This window comes from Oxyura jamaicensis, chromosome 5, assembly GCF_011077185.1.
Source record: "Oxyura jamaicensis isolate SHBP4307 breed ruddy duck chromosome 5, BPBGC_Ojam_1.0, whole genome shotgun sequence".
Lineage (NCBI taxonomy): Eukaryota > Metazoa > Chordata > Aves > Anseriformes > Anatidae > Oxyura > Oxyura jamaicensis.
Window position 1 is genome coordinate 51,406,554 of NC_048897.1, and position 18,334 is coordinate 51,424,887.

At 48.3% G+C, this 18,334-nt stretch overlaps 1 protein-coding gene across 1 annotated transcript; it reads right to left on the bottom strand.

The window, feature by feature from the left end:
- Positions 1 to 1,653: 1,653 nt before the first annotated feature.
- STYX (serine/threonine/tyrosine interacting protein) lies at positions 1,654 to 17,848 on the bottom strand. Its single transcript, XM_035327357.1, has 11 exons — positions 17,562 to 17,848; positions 9,059 to 9,091; positions 8,078 to 8,131; positions 6,901 to 6,998; positions 6,167 to 6,227; positions 4,828 to 4,864; positions 4,451 to 4,490; positions 4,301 to 4,351; positions 3,614 to 3,686; positions 2,556 to 2,649; positions 1,654 to 2,162 (listed from the first exon to the last, which is right to left on the bottom strand). Exons 1-11 carry the CDS (start codon positions 17,616 to 17,618, stop codon positions 2,089 to 2,091), a joined length of 672 nt encoding a protein of 223 aa, XP_035183248.1. The 5' UTR covers positions 17,619 to 17,848; the 3' UTR covers positions 1,654 to 2,088.
- Between the last annotated feature and the right edge of the window lie 486 nt (positions 17,849 to 18,334).

The following is an 18,334-nucleotide window of genomic DNA, read 5'->3' on the forward strand; positions in this document are numbered from 1 at the left end:
TACAGCCAGCCGGTAGTGTTGGGTTAAGTGCTGAGGCATGGGGGGATTCGCTTCCCACCAGCCTCAGAAGCATTCCTTTAGAGTCAGCTAACACACAAACCCCACGACAGCAGAACCAGCACCGTGTGCTTGGCTGATCTGTCAGAGGATGGCAATAAAGGGCAGGTGCTGCTGAATGTTGGCTCAGCTCCACTGGAGCTGTGAGCCCTCCCCATACACAGCACCCTGGGGTCTTCACATTCCACACGAGAGGATCATTAGGCTACAAAGCCTCATCTGAGTGTCCTGGCTCAGCTAAAAGCCTTAACTTACTGCAGGAGGGTTTCCTCAGGTGTCACTGACATCTAGCAGCACGCTTTAATCCTCTGTTCTCAAACCACAATCTGCTGTTTGTAACAGGTCTCCAGCCCTGACACAGGAAAAGCTCAGGCTTGCTCTGGAGGGACTGTCCCTCAGCAAGCCTCCTGGGGAGCTGCAAGAAAAGGCAGAGGATCGGTGACTAAGCAAAGATCAATAAATCACAGGCGTGGTCAATGTGTCTTGAATACACAAAGTAAGGCAGAAGTCCTACAAAGTAAACAAGCTCTTAGTCCTCAGCAAAGGCAGCCTCTGAAGAGATCCTCACAGGACAAAGCGACTTCGCTGTTCAGATCCACGCAGGCTGCTCCTTCTGAGGCTGGCAGAGCACACTGGCCTTCTGCGTGCAGCTCTATCAGAGTACAGGGAAGGAAGCTAGATGCTCAGATCCCCAGATGCCTTTTACATTGATTAAACTGCCTTGAGTCCACCTTAAAATATAAGCTCACTGTTAAAATATAGCCTAATTACAAGACTTCTCACATACACCACTTCTACCAGCCCTGCCCTTTGCTCAGTCAACACACTGCTCTAAAGGAGCCGTCATCTTTCATATCTTTTATGTAACAGAGCTGACAAATACAGCAGGAATGTAGAGCTGAGCCTGCACTTACATCATGAGTAGCTATCAGAGCTGCTGAGAAGGGCGAAGAGTTAAAGCTGCACAAACTGCCTTAGCAACTCCCAATCCGAGAACTTTAAAGCACCGATAAATCTGTGGTCTTCATCGTCTCTAGTGATTTAGAAGAGCCACGGTGAAGCCTTTTGGTCTTGATACTGCTGTGGCCAGTGCTTCCGGCACCGGTTTTCAAATACCCACCAATTTTTACCTCAAATGATGCAACTCTTGTCTTATGCTGGAAACTACTTCAAGAGCAGTCTGAAAAAATCTAGCAGACAACTCGACACCAGGACCACACCGGTCGTTCGGCTTCTTAAACAAGTGATTTAACAAGCAGCTGTTTAATGTTAGCTGAAAGAATTCAGTCCTGAGGTGGGTAAAGCTGGTAGCTGCCTTCTGTATTTAATAAAATAGTCCTGTGTTAAGTTATCAGAACTCTGGTAAAGTAAATTAACTCGCGTAAAGCAAGTAGAGATTTTCAGAACAGTTTCTCTTAAGTTGGTCTCAGTGTCAGTCTCAAAATAAGTCAGTATGTAATGAGATTTTATAACAAAGAATTAATACTTTTAGATCATGAATAGATCACTGCTGTTGCTCAATTGCCCAAAGTAGCACATCGTGTGGCTAATAAAGCACATCTCTATGAGCATGACCATAACATAGTGAGAACAAAGTGAGTTTTAGCAAATTTTTTCTTTACTAAAGTCTCTTGTTATAAATTACACAAATAACTTTATAAACAAATCCCCCCCGCTTGCATTTTGTTTAAAGTAATAACTTTATATCATACAAATAAAGAAATTTCAAGTATGAAAAGTGCATTATTGCAATAATACCTCTTTGCAAGTCCAAAAATCTTGGTTTAGAATAAAACTGTAAAGTGTAAAAAAGGAGTAAAACAATCAGTGCCATCTATTCATTCAAGAAGTCCAACATCTTAAAAATGATGCTTAGTGTGTTGCAGAGGCAGATTTGCATCTGAAAGCAACATGTAATTGAAAAGAAGCTGTGTGTGTGTTCATCGTTTTGCATTATTAATTTTTTTTCCCCTAGTTTTCTTCACTTTTCTTGGCAGGAATTCACAATACAAACAGTGCTGTCCTCAGGTATCATCCATTCTGCGCTGCTGCCACTTGCATGGTACCAAGTTCTTCGTCCTCTTCGTGCATTCGCTTTAAACTTCCTACAAAAAGGAAAAAAAGCGGATGATCAGCTATAGTAATACCCATCTGTGAGCAGGGCTACAGGACAGTTGTTACTGTTTTCTTGGAGGAAGTCAACCCTTAAAAGGGGTCGATATTCAGTTTCTGGGACAGTTACTCAGAGCGCACTTCTTCCCTTGCTTTTCTCCACAACAAAGATAAATTTCCTAGAACCCACTGTTTTGGGGCTCCTTTTACATCTCCCCCATGCTTTATTTTTTCTGTTTGAACAGAGCTTTCACCTCAACTGCAGCCATCTCCTTGCCAAAAGTCTGAGATTCTCTGCTGCTGGGGGTTTCCTTAGGGTGTGACAGTCACCCACACAACACCAGGCCAAGCAGGTGGCACCACACACGATAGGAAAGGTTTCTGACCTGTAGTACCAGGTGGAACAGAGAGGGATCTCTCCAGCTGCAGCGGCGACATCATCTGGATGGTTAATTTTGCTAGATAGATGGCTTCATATTCCTGGGGGGGAAAAATAATACATACTGCTATTAATTTGGCATAACGCTTCGTAAAGAGGAAAAGACTAACTCAGAGTTCAGGACGCATCACAGGGTATTCTGCAGCAAGGCAGATTTTTCAAAGGAGGAGAGTGGTGTTTTGACACGAACAACAAAAACCACCAGGAAGGCAGAGCAAAAGAAAGCTTATAGGATGACAAGAAAAGGCTTTAAGAAAGAGGGAACTGTCATCAGAAAAAAATCCCTGAGAACATTTAGAGAACTTTTTGTTCCCAGCAGGCAATTCAGACAGCAGAAGGAAACCAAACTGAGAATATAGCAACTTCCGAGCTTTGTTACAAGGACAAACCACAGGAGGACTTCACGTTGTGTTCCCCTGACCCATCACGCCTCTGTTACCACACAGCAACTCCTCACTAGGAATTACTTAAAAAACCACGCACACACTCAGGAGACATTTAGCCATCTTGCTGCCAGCCAATTAAATAATAGAGAGAGTGCAAATATGCTTCACCACACTGCCCTGATGGTTGCTGACCATGCAAAAATAGACTCCTGGAATATGATAAAGCAATTTCATGACATTTAAGCTTTGCTGTTTCATACCTGTGAACTTCATCGTCTATGAATGCAAGAGTCAAGAAGCATCACAGGTGTGTGCTAAAATATCCGCTTTGCACTTTCCTTAGCCACCAGCTAAGCTGTTTCAGAGCCTCTTGATCGCTACACAACTCAGAATTTTCTTATTTCTTCCGTTCCTGGATTTGCTTTGTCTGAAGCTTATGTCTAATGAATTAGGATACCCACTCATCTTCCTCCCAGGCTCTGCTATAACTTCTGACATTTACTTGAAGCATATTTTTACAGTAAATGCTAAACCTAAACAGAAACAATGGCTTTGAAACAAGGTGATCCATCCAGTGGGTTTTGAGTTATGACCAGTGAAAAAGAGAACAAAACATCACCTGAAGTTGATGGACAAATCCAGCATTAGGATTAATACAGAATCTTCTTTCTTGAACATAAGTAAATGCATCCCTTAACAAGAGAAGGAGAGAGAAAATACTTCAGTGGAAAATAGACCGTGACAAAACCGTCTGTGATTTCACAAGCATTTCTTCAGGTTATCAGTTCTTAGAAAACACACAACCTTCTCAGAATCAGTTTGTGTAATTGAAATTGTCTGGGCAAAACAGGAGGCAGTAGTTGCAGCGTGCTCTTTGCCCACCGCCCCCCTCCAGTCTTCTGCCTGCTGGCCTGTTTTCAACATGCTGCTTTAAACAGCCTCTTGGGGCCTCTCCTAGAAAGTCTTACAGCGAGGCATCAATCTATGTAGGCTGGCATCCTGTTCCCATTAACAGCAGGTACCTACTTCCTCACGAAATGCTGAAAACAAACCCGCAGTGGAAAGAAATGGAATAATCTGCCTCACCCGAAGTCTTCACTCAGTCTCAGTGGGTGACAACGGGCTTATGTGACAGTACAGGACTGCCCACGTTCCCTCCAAAATTATTATTCACTTACACTACTTGAATTAAAACAGCAATACCTACAGATAGGTCGGACTTACCTCTAGGTAAGCACTCTTACTGCCTTTTGAGACGAATTATGAAGTACATGACTGTGCAGTACTGCCCATGCTCCGTTCTTACCTGTACTTCACCCCAAATGTTTCCATTATGTATGCAATAACTAAGGCAGCACTGAAATAAAAATAAAACAAAATAAAAATCAGTAGAATATATTCCAATATGACCTAAAAATATTTAAAAACTTAATAAGCAGGACGGATAGTTTCCTACCTTCTAGAAATCCCTGCGTTTCCATGGACAAGAACTTTTCCTGAGGAAGACAAAAACCAAAACCATACTTGTATTAACTGAGGAAAGTTCTGTGACGTGTAGTTTTTCCTTGTTATGAACAACTGCACAGCAGCAAGGTACATCCTAAGAACAGTGAGTGTGTTTTAATTCACTCTAGATTACTAAGTAGACTGTCCGTTACTGTCCCAGGGATACAGAAGCATAGACACTTGCTCCTCTGGGGATTTTGAATAATTAGCCTCCCAAACTCAAGAAAACCTCCTACTTAAGAGCACACTATACATGCCGCTAAGCTAGCTATAAAGCTTTAACAGCAACGTAATAGTAAGTGAAAGGAAAAGCAAATCTGATTTTACCTCCACTTTGTAAACTTCCATCAATAAATTCTTTAGTCTAAAAAGAGAAAAAAAAATACAAGACTGAAACATTCAGATTATTCTGTGTTACTACTACTTGCATTTAAATGTTGTAGAACTTTTTTTTTATCAGTCTTTCTACGCAACAACTCACTCTGTACAGACTTCAAAGCATCTGGCTGAAGCGACGTCTTTTTTTGTACACGTTACTATCCATAAAATGGTCAGTGAAAACGTGAAACCAGGTGCAAAAATGCTTTAAGATCCATTGTGCGTGCCGTTTACGTTCATTATGTGACAGGTTATGCCACTATAATAAGAAAGTAAATTCCACGCAACTTTGCTTAACGGGTTGGGGGCAGGAAAAAACACATGGCATCAACACGAATACGGCCCGGACCACAGTACTGATGCCCGTGTCTTCTGAAAGGTTCTTCAATGATATTTTCAGTTCTTTTTTAAAAAAAAAGGTAGGTCTAATCAGTCTACAAGGGGAGACATGATCTAGTGAGGTCTGTGAAATACTACCAGGTTGAAACAGCTGATTAGATGAAAGGCAAAAGCTAGGTCGTTTATTGGGGGGGGAAACTCCAATCAGACTCTTCAAAATATGCCAATAGAAATACTACGACGTCGGTAACCGGGATTTGCAAAGGACGCTTTGCTCAGATGGTATTATTCTTTAGAAAAGCTGCAAGCCATCAGTTAATTTGCCACCTTCTGCAAAAACGTGACCACCTCTGCTACACGCAGTGAAGCCAGAGAAGCTTTTTTTTTTTTTTTCCTTTGAGTGAGGGAAGGAACAAAATGCTTTCGCTCTGTTGCAAACCAACCTAAAATAAAGATACAAAAATCACAGAACAAAATTTGAGCTATTTCCCAATTTGACTACGTCATGTGTTCTTTTTAAAGTTACCTTTTTACTCCTCTGCATGAACACGTGTCAAGATGCTGTAAAACTTACCCACACCAGCTAGTTTCCACATTCTGATTGATTTACATCTCTTGTATCAAATACTAAAGTGAGTTTTTTTGGAGATAAAAAATAAAAAACCTTCCCTACAGGCTAAAGGTTTCCAAAATCATTATTATCCTCTCATGACCGGTCTTCTTGATACAGCTCTTACAATTCTGCCTCTGTTTCTGTGCTTGTAAGAATGAGTTAATCACCCTTACCACAGTGGCAATAAAAAAGGACGCTTACGAGTTCTCAACCCTGCCACCTGCCTAGGAAGGTGCCTCAGGTTGGGCTTCCCACACCTGAAACTACGCATTTTAGGTCATAAAAATCTTACTGGACGACTCCACTCCCAACCCATTCACATCAACGAATACTTACCATAGGGAAAAATCGTATTATATTCTCAACTGGATTATCTGCAATATCCAGGACTAAATACCTGCAACGAGAACAGTTGCCATGAGTACACAGGAACGCTTACAGCTGACTCAGCCCTGCGACAACACTCCAACCTGCAGAAGGAAGCCAACACTACCCACGTGGCTCTACTCTCCAGTCCGAGCTCCAGAAGTACTCCGAGCAAGCAGCCTTCTGAGCTGTCCTTACAAGGAAGCAAGTGAGGAACCTTCTCCAACATCCCCAGACAAAAATCACCCCTGGGGGCGGAAGAAACTCAGAAATGCTGTGCTACCCAACGACACAGCTGTGTTTGAAAGCAGCACACTGCGTACTCACATCCTCACCATCAGTACGTGAATAAGGGCCAGCATTCTTTTCTGGGGCTCTCTGTGCAGCTTTTTCAGAGGCAGACATTTTCTGATCAAGTGTTTTATTGACAGCAGAGACAACTCAGAACTAACAACCTCATAACTGAAGACAGTCACTGTACACTAACAAGTACTTTTCATTTGCTTATGTCTGGAGTTTAGCACAATGAAACTCCACAGCTTGGATTTAAGAGTCTTTGAGAAATGTGATAAGGTGTAGAAATAGTTTTTACAACGAAAAAGCAACCAGAAAGAACACACAAAAAAGATCTCATCACTACAGAGTAAGGTGCTTAAAATAAGTCTCAATTGTTTACAGTTCTGGACATTATGCTCATTTCTCACCTAAATAGCTGTTGGAAGTTTGGTTTAATAAAGTTTGCTTCAATGTTTTGCCGTATGCATATTACATGGGTGATTCCATGTTTCTGAAGTATAGGTAGCTGCAGAAAAAAGAACAACAGATTTTTAAGAACCGAATCCATCCATTACACAGTCATTAAAAAAAAAAAGCCATACATAAATATGCAACGAGTTACATCGAGTCCTTGAGGAAAATCAGAGCTGGCTTTCTAATATTCAAAGCACAGCGTGAAAAAATTCTCTTTCAAAAAAAGCCAAAACACAACCATTAGGATTTGTAAGAAAAGAGCATCCCAATGATAAAAGAGGCAAGAAAGGCGTTCAAAAACGTGTTTGATTTTGCCCACCTTTCATTCCTCCTGAAACTGCAAGTCTGCATATGTTATAGCAATTTTCAGCTAGCGCTGCTTCTTGCAGGAGTCAGACCTCCGAAGGTAAGAGCAGTTAGACCGCAATGCAAGCTGGCGGATAACAAGCTTTGCTTCCACAATCAAGTCAAGCACTGGTACCTACGTACTTTATTTCACTGCGTTAAGTTTCCAGCTCTGATCTGTGTTGCAACACTTTAGTAAAGGAAACCGATTGCCTGACCTGCAAGGTGCAAGTCTCTGATTTTTTTAAAAATGATTTCTTAAGAAAAAGATACTTTAAAGCTTAATTGTAATACTCACACAAGTGTTCATCACAGTTAATTAACATGCAAGTCACTTCAAGCCTAGAGTTTTGTCTGGTTTGCAAGGCATTGGTAAAGCTGAGCAGCAGAAATTAAGAGCTTGCACGTGTGTGCACGCATGCATGAACAACTTCAGGCCACATGAAAATCAATGGGAGCTCTTTTTCATTTTTTTTTCAAAACTGTTAAGGAAAAGGTGGTTTCTGCAAGCATCAACTGCCCCAGCACACGGCTGCAGAGTTCAGATTCTCTCTGGAAAGAGGGAGGCATCGACACCAGCCCCTGCTTATCCTCCAGGTTTAAGAAACGACCCCACAGAAGCATGATGCCTTACTTCTGCCGGGCAGGGAAGATGTCAGAGGATTGTACAAAATGTTGCAACCACATTTATACCTAGGTGGATACAGGCGCACGCTTGAGCACATTGCCACAGTAACAAAGCAGCACAGCAAAGTTTCCTTCTGAGACACTTGGGAAAAATCATACCTTGCTTTTCATAGCTGAAGAATACGGGCCTAAAAATAAGCCAGGTAAAATTTCCTAGGGGGGGGGGCAGAAAACAGACGGTTAATACCAACCCCAAATTAGCCGAAATAACACACTGCATTCGACCCCAGAGGAACAAATAATTCACACGCTCGTTATCAAGGGCTGTTTGAAACAGGCCAAGGGAACAAAATCGGTTTGGCAAAATAAAAGCTGCATGACCTTTGTGCAGATCTTGTTCTGGAACTGGAATCACGTCCGTTGTTTAGACTAAGTTCCAGGTTGACTGATACCTCTTAGCCAGCCCCGGATCAAACACGGGCTTCAAGGGAACTAACTCTACTTTTGTACATAATCGTGTCTCCAACTTAATTCCTAGGCACTCTCATGGAAAACACACATGTACATCACGTCTCTAGCCTTGTCCCAGTGGTAGAAAACTGCTCATTTTAACCAGTTATCTCCCCCCCAGTAAAGACATGAAGGCCTCGTACAAAGATTTGGCTGACGCGGCAGGAAACTTTTAATTGCCCAGAAGTCCTGCGTGAGACCAGCTGCTCCCGACGGGACTTAAGTTAAAAAGCAGATCTCCAGTAATGTTTTCAGTAACCATCTCCTACAAACATTCATTTGGGGGGATTCTGAAGGAATAGTTTTGTTTTCCTGTACTTGCCCAACGAGGACCCAAGCTCACTTTGATGCTGAGCCAGCAGCCTTCTCCCCTTGCCACCAAACCCCTTGCTATACCTGTAGTCCCCAATGGAACAAGATGCCATCGCTGGAACCACGTTAATCCTTATGCCAGGGGTGCCAGAGAGATATTAAACCTCTGTCCTTCCTCCACTGGAGCAGCACATCTCTCCCAGGGTGCTGCATGGGACTTTACCCTAAGGACTGATTTTGATCCCAGCTTTTTTTCCCCTGTGGAAGGAAATTTTTCCATGGGTTTTGACCCAAACGGAAAATGGAAGAGTGTCATACCTGCATCTCTCTCCTCATGGGATAGGTCCAATCCTTAAAAATAAAATAAAAATAGTTATATAAGCACACAGAAGGGAAAACAAATCCAGGCAGAGACTTTTCCGTGCACGTTATATACAAGAATAAAGTCTGTTTTCTGTAGCGTGCACGAGCTACCCGCTACCTCTCCAGGCGGACACCAGCGACTCTCGAGGACGAGGCACATCACTCTTCTGAGAGCAAATGTGCAGAAAAAGTCGAGCACCCGACGTCATCAGCGAGGAAGCCCGTGCAGGAGAGCCGGCGGGGTGTATATCCACAGCTCGGCTTTCTGCTTTGAAACGTCTCTAGAGAGGGGAGGCAGGAGGAGGGGGGGGGGAAGGGAAAAGCTTCAGGACATTCTGTATTAGCCACAGAGGTAAAAAGTCCTTTGACTGTTACGTTCCTCAACAAACAGGCACAAGGAGGCAGGCACAGCAGTAGCTCCCTGAAAACCCAGACCACCTCGCCGCCTGTACTCACACCAACTTAGCTTTGAATATTTAGGATTTAGCTTTAACAACCCTAGAAAGTCGCGTTCCGTGTCACCACAGCGAGCCATAAAGAAACAGATTTCCACTTCTCCCCATGCGAGGCCGTGACACCAGGAAGGATCCTCGCACAGCGGCCACACCCGGTAATGCCCCTCGGCAGCCAGCACACGGCCGCCTCCTGCAGGATCCCTGCCCTTCCTCGCCCCCCCTGCTCGCTCTCACCCCCTCCGGTCCCCCCAAACCTTCCGGAGGATGTGCCAGGCCCAGCGTTTTCAGCCCTCGCTCCGTTTGACAGAAGAGCCAGAGCTAAACGGAACGAATCCTTCGGCAGAGCCTCCGTGCCTGTTCTCGCTCCTGTCCAGCTCCCGCTGTGCCGCCATCGGGCTCTTACTCACCGCCCCACAGTACGAAGGAGCCGTGTCTGAGACCCCAGCTACCAAAAAGAACGAGGGGAAGTTTCCAGGCGTATCAAACCAAACAGACTGCTCGCATTTATTTACAAATTCGGTCGGTTGCTCCATGCACGCCGGCAGCTAGGAAAAAGCTTCGCCACGTGCCGCTCCTGTCCCGTCCTGGCCTCCTCGGAGCTACCACAAAGTTCAGCTCCAAGTACCCCCCCTCTGCAGCGAGGTCTCGAGGGCATCGAGAAAGATCCAAGCCCTCAGCTCGTGGCTTTGCTCACCCCAGCACCCACAGCTGTGCTGGCAGCACCGATTTCACAGCCAGCCCCTTTTTAGAAGGATACACGAGAAAAATGCGGAGCTTCCCCCAGCCACACACACAGGGAGGCTTTGCTAGCTCTTGGTAGGGAATTAGGAAGGATTTTAGTATCAGGGAAGTTATCCCGGAAGCCACTTGGATTGGATCTGGGGCAGCGTTTCTGAGAAAGCAAACAAACATTCAGCCACTCAAAACAATTCCCTGAATGCTACGGCAAATGGTCGTACAAACAGGGACGCAACACCGCGCTGAAATGGTCTCTGTCAAAGACAGAGGGCCAGCTGAGTTGGTTTTTGCGTGTTCCAGCTGTAATAATAAAAGCTCCTGATAGCAGGACGTAGAAACCCTGTCAGAACGGGATGATATTTAAGGAACTGTATCCTTTGAAGGTTGACCCAGGCATGTTTTAGCATAGTCCCACTGCCTCACTGCATATACAGAAGCATAATTTATTCATCAAAATGCAAAAAAGTCCCGGTTTTGTCCAAGTATAAAAACAACATTACGAGGAATAACTTCTGAAGAGCTTAAGTTACTCTCCAGGAGCCCACAAGTGCCTAAGAGGGTTTATTACTCTATTTATATACTTGGGGAATTCACAAGTCTTCGTCTGGAGCGTAATGAAAACACAAATCCATCAGTACTTTGGTCAAGGGGACTTAATGTGTTAAAAATATTCCTCTCAAATGGATCTGAAGCAGGAAATTGGGTTAGTCACAAAGGCTGTAAGCTGTGCACAATAAGTAGGCAAGAACGTCGCGGTACGTGGTCCAAAGGAAAGCAAAACCCAAAGGGCAGCAGATGCCACAGATGTTCAGAACACAAAAACGAGGCACTGTTAGCTCCAGACATCAGCCACCGGTGTTTCCCAAAAAGCCCCAAAGGCACAGTTTGCAAGGATTTTAGTCTGCAAAATAAACCTCTGAAAGATGGCATCGCACTTTAAAGCGTTTCCTTTCTGCGAGGACACAAACTGAGAGCGATTCTGCTGATTGCCTGACGGCCCTTACAGGCTTTTAAAGTTAACAACGCACGATTATTCAAATGCTATGCAAAAGGCCATGAAAAATCTATCAGCGTAGCCTGCACGCAAGCAGAGGTCTCATTCTAAGGAGTTCATTCGTTAACCGCGTTCTCCACACCGCAGCACCCCGAAGGCAAACAACTACTGGAAGCTTCCCTTGCTCAGACCGGAGGGGTCTTTGATACTCGGAAGACAGAATAGAGAGAGGGAATGAAAATAAAATGAGGTGACAGGAAGCTTTACACAGGAGCCGCTCACCTCTGCCGGGTCTGCACAAGCTGGGCTGTGAGGGACAGGTTGAAGAGATGCCTCTCGTGTTTTTTGAGGGTGACCTGCTCGTGTGTTCAGGCAAATGAAACGACGGGGGGCTACTGAGGCACTTCGTACTGCCTCCGTATGGAGCGACGAGCAAGAGGAAAGGGAACGAAGCAAGTTTCCAAGCCCTTCCTACAGCCAATCCCTAGCTGGAATAAATTCAAGATATGAACCAACAGGTAAGATTTTGCCTTGCTGCAGACAGCTTCCCCGTAACCACCATCTAAACTACACCACCGAGGGTTACTTTGCCAAGAGTTGCGTTCTTGACGGATTTTGCCATAGCCATACCTGTTCTCTGGGAGAACAGTTTCACGTGAAAAGGTACAACGTGCCTCCAGTTTGTCAAATTAAAGCTGAGGGCAAACGATCCGGCAACGACAGCCCCACGTCCTGCTGAGCTGCTTCCATTCCTTTATCTGCTCTGACCGAGCGATCTCTTGGCTATAATCTCGTGCCGCTCTCTACAGGAAAAGATGATTACTGCTGAGCAGTGCCACGGCAGAGCAGTCGGAAGATACGATCATTTTAACTGCCAACACTTCTGCTGCTCCCCCCGGCAGCCTGCAGCTTGGATCGTGGACGGGTCCAACCCCCTACCTCCATGGTCATCCTGACCCCAAAGGCTTCATCCTCCGGCTCTCCCTGGCTCCTGTATTCTGTTTTCTTCTAGGACCGCTTTCACAGGCCGACAGCTCGCTGCAGCTCCTCAAGGCTGAGGTTTTGAGCTTTCCAAACTAGACTCCCCTTCCACTTCAACTCTTCCTTTCCTAGCTGGCTACTAGGAAGCCTGGAAACGCGTTCACTGAAGGCCTGCACAGAAATAAAGCTAGCCACACCTATGGACTTTGGAAGGTGCAAAAATGCGGAATAAACTATTACTGAAAGAGATCACAAAATGTTAAAGCAGTCACAGAACACACTCATTTGCAACGTTTCGGCAAGAAAATAGATGAAGTCCTGAAAGCATATTTTAGAAAACCACTTGAATATTACCAAAACCTATCAAATCTGTCACCACGAAGCATGTTACTCTAAGGGACTCAAAATTAGCCCAAGCCACAAACGGAATCAAAGGCTGCGTCTTCAGTTCTGGTCGTGCCTCATGATCTCGGGCACAGTTATTCTGGTTAGAAACATAAAAATATGTATTTTTTTTTTCCCAGATGAAAATATAGTGCAAATATATAAATACAGGAAGCTAAACCCACTCTTTTTGCTCACAGAAGCCGCGTTCACACCACTACAGAGACGGGGGTAGCGCTGAGGACGGGCTTTGGCGCTCTGCTAACGCAACGGAGAGCCCGGCTGAAGGCGAGGGCACTGCCAGCCGATGGTCACCGTGCTCAGGGAGCTGACACGGCCCCCCAAAATCATCTATTTCTGCATGAGCTCCCTGCTCCGGGTCCCCACAGGAGGGGCACAGCCACTTTTCGGCACAGCCAGCTGGTGGATGGGCTTTGGTGCCACGTGGCCCCGGGCGGCCAGGGCTGGGACGCCGCGCCCGGTGACGTTTTGGGGATGTTTGTAAGCAGGAGCTGGACCACGGGAAGTCCTTATCGTACAAACACCGGCGCGTTTTGAAGACACGAGGAAATACCAAAGCAGGAAGGCGGGGAGAAAAAAAACTACCGCGGGCGGGAATGACAGAGCACACAGAGGAAGGAAGAAGAGCACAACAGGAAAATCAAGGGTATGTCGGCAAAGAGAACACGAGCCACAGAAATGACAAAAGGTAAGCTGGGGAGACTAAATGGTAAGCAGAAACATAATAACAGATGAGAAACGTTAGTTTCTTACTCGTCCCATTCTATACCTGGTCCAAAAGACCTCCACGAGCCTGCTGAATACAAGTTTTGGCACTCACAATGAGCAGCACCAGCTTCTCCTGAAGCGCGACAGGGCAGCGAAGGCACAATTCTTCTGCGTCTACAAGGCACGCAGCCAAGCGGCAGGGCTGCTCCGCTCTTAGGTTCTGTTGTCGCTGGGTTTTATTTATTTATTTTGAAATTGGATTCAAATGGACTTGCGCAGACCCAAGCCCGTCAGCTCCTCTACATTCCCCAGCAAGATTACTCTGCGCTTAAGTTTCCTTCGCTCGGTTACGTGGGCAGGTAGGATATATGCAATAACACAGGCTGCCGACTTGTTCTAAGGAGCCTGTAGACGAGGAAAATCGCTGGTTTGTTAAGGGGGTTATCTGGGTTACCGGCCAGAGGTAAAAGTTTAAGACATTTGTTCCACCTTTAGATGGCCTGCGCTACCCATGGATAAAAAGCAGTCAGCACAAACGAGCGTTTCAGGCTAAATATAGCTGGCGAGAAGTGAAGGTTTCTTTACAAAGTTATGTGCTACGAGAGCTCAGTTTTATATAATAAAGAGGCAAGTTTGACCACTTAGCCAATGGGCTGATAATTCCATGACAAAAACACAAAGGGTCCTAAAAAAAAGATCTACGTGGATCACGAACACCAGTTTACTCAGCTTGCCCGCAAGCAAACACGCCAGCGTTTTAACACGTAATTGAAGTGGCAGTCGGTGCCGTGTTCCTGTTACGTACATCTCACCCCTATCGTTCTTGGTTTAAGATTTCAAGGGATAACAATAGCTAAATTCCTTAGCTATCCCAGTCCTTATTTACCACCTCTCCAAGCGCGGTGGGGTGTCTCAGTACTCACACACCAGCACGCACTGCTACCAGCCTCTTCCGAAGGGTCCCTAGCCGTACATTTTGACGCTGGGAGAAAAGGACCAGCATTTCCAAAATGTAAGGGAGTTTTAGACCCCGGCTTGGAAAGCACGCCAGTTTTAGAAAAAGGAACATAAATAAATTTAAGCCTAAGCGGTTTCCATGCTACGTTCAATCAGCATTACTCATCGGGCTTTGACATATTCGCTATCAGCGCCCTATAAAACAAGGCACATATTTACAGACATTCACAGCAATTACCAGAAAACCTCGGCGAGAACGAGGAGCTGCAGTTTCAATACCCAAACATTCAAACTGGAACAACTCAAGTGGCATAAGGATGCGTGAAAAGGAGTTCAGCTTGTAACATGGGCTTGCCAGTGCGAGACGGAAGCTGGCGTATCCCAGGCTTCGTTAGCTCCCGCTGCAGACCCCGACAATTAGCCAGGCTGCAGGCAGCACGCGAGGGCCAGAGGAAGCGCCCCAAAGCGGCGCTGACACACGCTTGCATCGACGCGTGGCAGACGCCTGTCTGTGCCTGACCTGCCACGAACACGGTTTCGCCACCAGGACGAGCCCTAAATACGCACCGGGTACAGGCACAAGAGTGACACCCGTCGCTAGGAGCGCCCCGAACACGCTCCGGGTCCATCCGTTCCTGAGATGTTGTTCCTGAGATGTTATCTGGGGAGGAATGCAAAGCAGGTACGCACGGCTCTCCAGCAGGCAAATACCGCCAGCAAGTCTCAACGCGGCACTTCACAACCTCCACCAGGTACTTTTAGATGGGTCAGTCGTTCCAAAATTCAGCAGGTTGTAACGCTACGTATAGATTCGGGGCGTTGCGAACCATCCCCAGGCCGGGACATCCACCTATTTATCTAGAACACGTTCCTGCTGAAGTCAATCCAGCGGCAGGCTGTTGCCACCCTCCCCAGCCCAGAGCCTTGCCCGCTCTTACCCTTCCTCGTACCAGCACCGCGGTGTGAAGCTGGGCGGTCAACCAGACGGGCTCACGAATCGGCTTCTTTGGTTTTAAGCCGTCACACAGTTGCTGGTGTCAGTCAGGAGAAGCGAGCTGGCAGTTGGACCATGTTAAAATGACCAGAGTCGTACGTGCTCGTGAGCAGTCCACGTCAGGATGTAAACCAGGTGTTCCCTGAGTTCGCCCTCCACTGCCCCTTCTCCAACACCTTATAATCAACGCCACTACAACAACACGACGCCGCACACAACCCTCTTCCTACAAAAGGACATTAGAGGGACTCCTCATTAAAGAGCCTCCGCACAGCAAAACACAAGGGCTGATCTTCAGCTCTCCGTGAATTTGGAGAGAGAATGGCTTCAGTTCCCTGAGACTGCTTTTCCAAAGCATCTTCTCGAGGATGGGGCTGAGGGCCCATGGCTGCAGGCTCTTACCCTTTGCTTAGTAAGTTAGAGGTACAAGAGCTTAGACATTCTCACACCGGCTGCGACTTTTCTGCTTCCCCAAACACTCAGTGGCAGAGTCAGACACGAACGTGAAGCACTGAGCACGTAAAGCATATGCTTTATAAATATAGTCCCTGAAACTCTCCACGACGGACCTGCGGCATTTGAAGTTTTAACATTATATACGCTCTGCTATCGAGAGAGAGATAAGAAATCAAGCGAGAACAAAACCCGCTTTGTGAAGGACGCCGTCTTACAACTCACCTTACTCAGCTAAGAGTTGCAAGACTGGCAGCGACCTCTGTTTTTAAAACTATTTTAGCCAAACACTCCTTTTCTAGTTACAGGCAGGCTCGAAAAGTCATCCAGCCTGATTTACTTAACCATCTCCAGAAGCAGCCTTAGCTAATGGGATTGGTTTCTCCAGAAAGAAAAGATATTTAAAAACAAACAAATTGCAAGCCTCGCAGGGTTGTGTACGATTTGTGTTCGGATACGAACCGATTACAGCTTTCTGAAAACAACCGAGGTGATTTGTAAACACTTCCAGAGCCCTGAAGTGGAGAGGGCACTAAATCATGGCAACAAAAGCAAGAGAAGAAAGCAGGTACCTGGAATCCTGAAGGTGCTCTTACCACAATAAAAGCGTTCAACAACAGCTCCGTTGACACAGCAATAAACCGCGTTGTGTCTTGTCTAATAAGCTGGCGTTCACGAAACACGGAAAGCCGTGGAGCCGCGAGGAGCTCAGACACCACCAGCTCATCGCACGGACGCGGTGACATTTTGTACAAAGCTCTGGATGCCACCAAAGCGGCACGCTCGGGGCTGCCTGTGGCACACGAAGACGCGCCAGCAGCACCCGGGGCAGCACGACGAAGCTCTGCCAAGCCCCGAAATCAGACACCGGCCCGAAGGAGCTCCTCCGACACCACACGGCTCAGCCTTGGCAGATATTGCCACCTGCCTCGTCCCGTGGCAGAAATGTCTCCCCAGAGCGCCAAGTGGCTTCTGGAGAGCCTCAGAGCCAACTGCTCGGAAGGGGACGGGCAGGTGGGGCTCGCTGGTGTCGAGGAGTTTGCTGGGGTCTTGGGCGCAGGCAGAGAGACGAGGGATGCCGGGGGGACACCAGGGGCTGTGAGGGGACTGCTGTGAGGGGACACCGCGAGCTGTGAGGGGATTGTTGTGAGGGGACCCTGGGGGCTGTGAGGGGACACTGAGGGCTGCGAGGGGGACGCTGTGAGGGGACACCAGGGGCCGTGAGGGGACCATCGTGAGGGAACACTGGGGGCTGTGAGGGGACACTGTGAGGGGACACTGTGAGGGGACCCCGGGTGCTGTGAGGGGACACCAGGGGCCGTGAGGGGACACTGTGAGGGGACCCCGGGGGCTGTGAGGGGACACCAGGGGCTGTGAGGGGATCGTTGCGAGGGGACACGGGGGGCTGTGAGGGGACACTGTGAGGGGACCCCGGGAGCTGTGAGGGGACACCGGGGGCTGTGAGGGGACACCGGGGGCTGTGAGGGGACACCGAGCCGGGCAAGGACACGGAGCCTCCCAGTGGCGGCCTCCAGGGCCTGCGGGCAGGGCTGGGTGTGGGGACCCCGCGGGGCCGTGAGGCCGGGACCCCTGCGGGGGACCGAGAGAAGGGAGCAGGGAGAGCCGGGCCGGGCCGGGCCGGGCCGTGCCAGCAGGGAGCGGGGCCCCGCGGCCGGCCGCGAGGGGGGAGCGGCCCCGGCCAGCGCCCCCCGGGGGCTCCCCTCATGTCCCCCTCTCCCCGCTCCGTCGGGCGGAGGCGCCCAGGCCGCCTACCTCGGAGTCCTCTTTGGCCTGCGGCAGCGCGGGGAAGGCCGGCTTGGCGAGCTCCATGGCCGGCCGGGCGCTCTCCGGGCGGGGCCGGGCCGGGCGGCTATTTGGGCAGCGGGCCGGCGGGGGGAGGCTCGGCGGCGGCAGCGGCGGCGGCGGCGGGGGGCAGCGGAGGCGGCGGCGCGCTCAGCCGCTCTCGCCCGGCCGCCATGCTGCTGCTGCTGCTGCCGCCTCTTCCCTCCTCCTCCTCCTCCTCTTCTCCTCCTCCTCCTCGTCCTCCTCTCCGCCTCCTCCTTCTCCTCCTCCTTCCCGCCTCCGTCCCGCCCCGCCACAACGGCCGCCCGCTCCCCTCAGGGCTCCCCTCAGCGCTCCCCTCACGCCCGCCGAAGTTTCCCCACCCGTTGCCGGCCCTCGCTTCGCCGCTTCCATTTTGGCGAGCAGCCCCCCTCCTTGTTTTGGGCCTGCTGGGCTCCGCAGGCGGGCAGAAAGGCCAAAAAGCTGGGGTACGGCTTCGTGGCAGCCCGCCGCCCCGCCAACAAAGCCCCTCGGTTCTGGTGGCAGCCAAGAAAAAGGCAGAGACCCACAGTACGCCCGCTTCGCCCAGGAGCCTGGCCCCATGCTCTGCTGGACCCCGTCACCCCAAACTATCTGTTTTGCTCCTTGGCTCATCTCCCCCTTGAGAAACCTTCGACAATCGTGTTTGAGCAACGGCTCTGCAATTTCCTTTGAGGGAGAGATCAAAAATGAACCAGGGAAGGGCAGCACAGCAGGAGAATGTG

What these genes read in the sequence shown, in the direction of transcription:
- STYX (XM_035327357.1), bottom strand. Translation starts at nt 17,618, where the DNA reads ATGGAGCTCGCCAAGCCGGCCTTCCCCGCGCTGCCGCAGGCCAAAGAG. An exon ending in TAATACGATTTTTCCCTATG is followed by an intron (nt 4,865 to 6,166) that starts GTAAGTATTCGT and finishes TTCTCTTTTTAG; the next exon opens with ACTAAAGAATTTATTGATGG. An exon ending in TGTTCCACCTGGTACTACAG is followed by an intron (nt 2,163 to 2,555) that starts GTCAGAAACCTT and finishes TCCTTTTTGTAG; the next exon opens with GAAGTTTAAAGCGAATGCAC.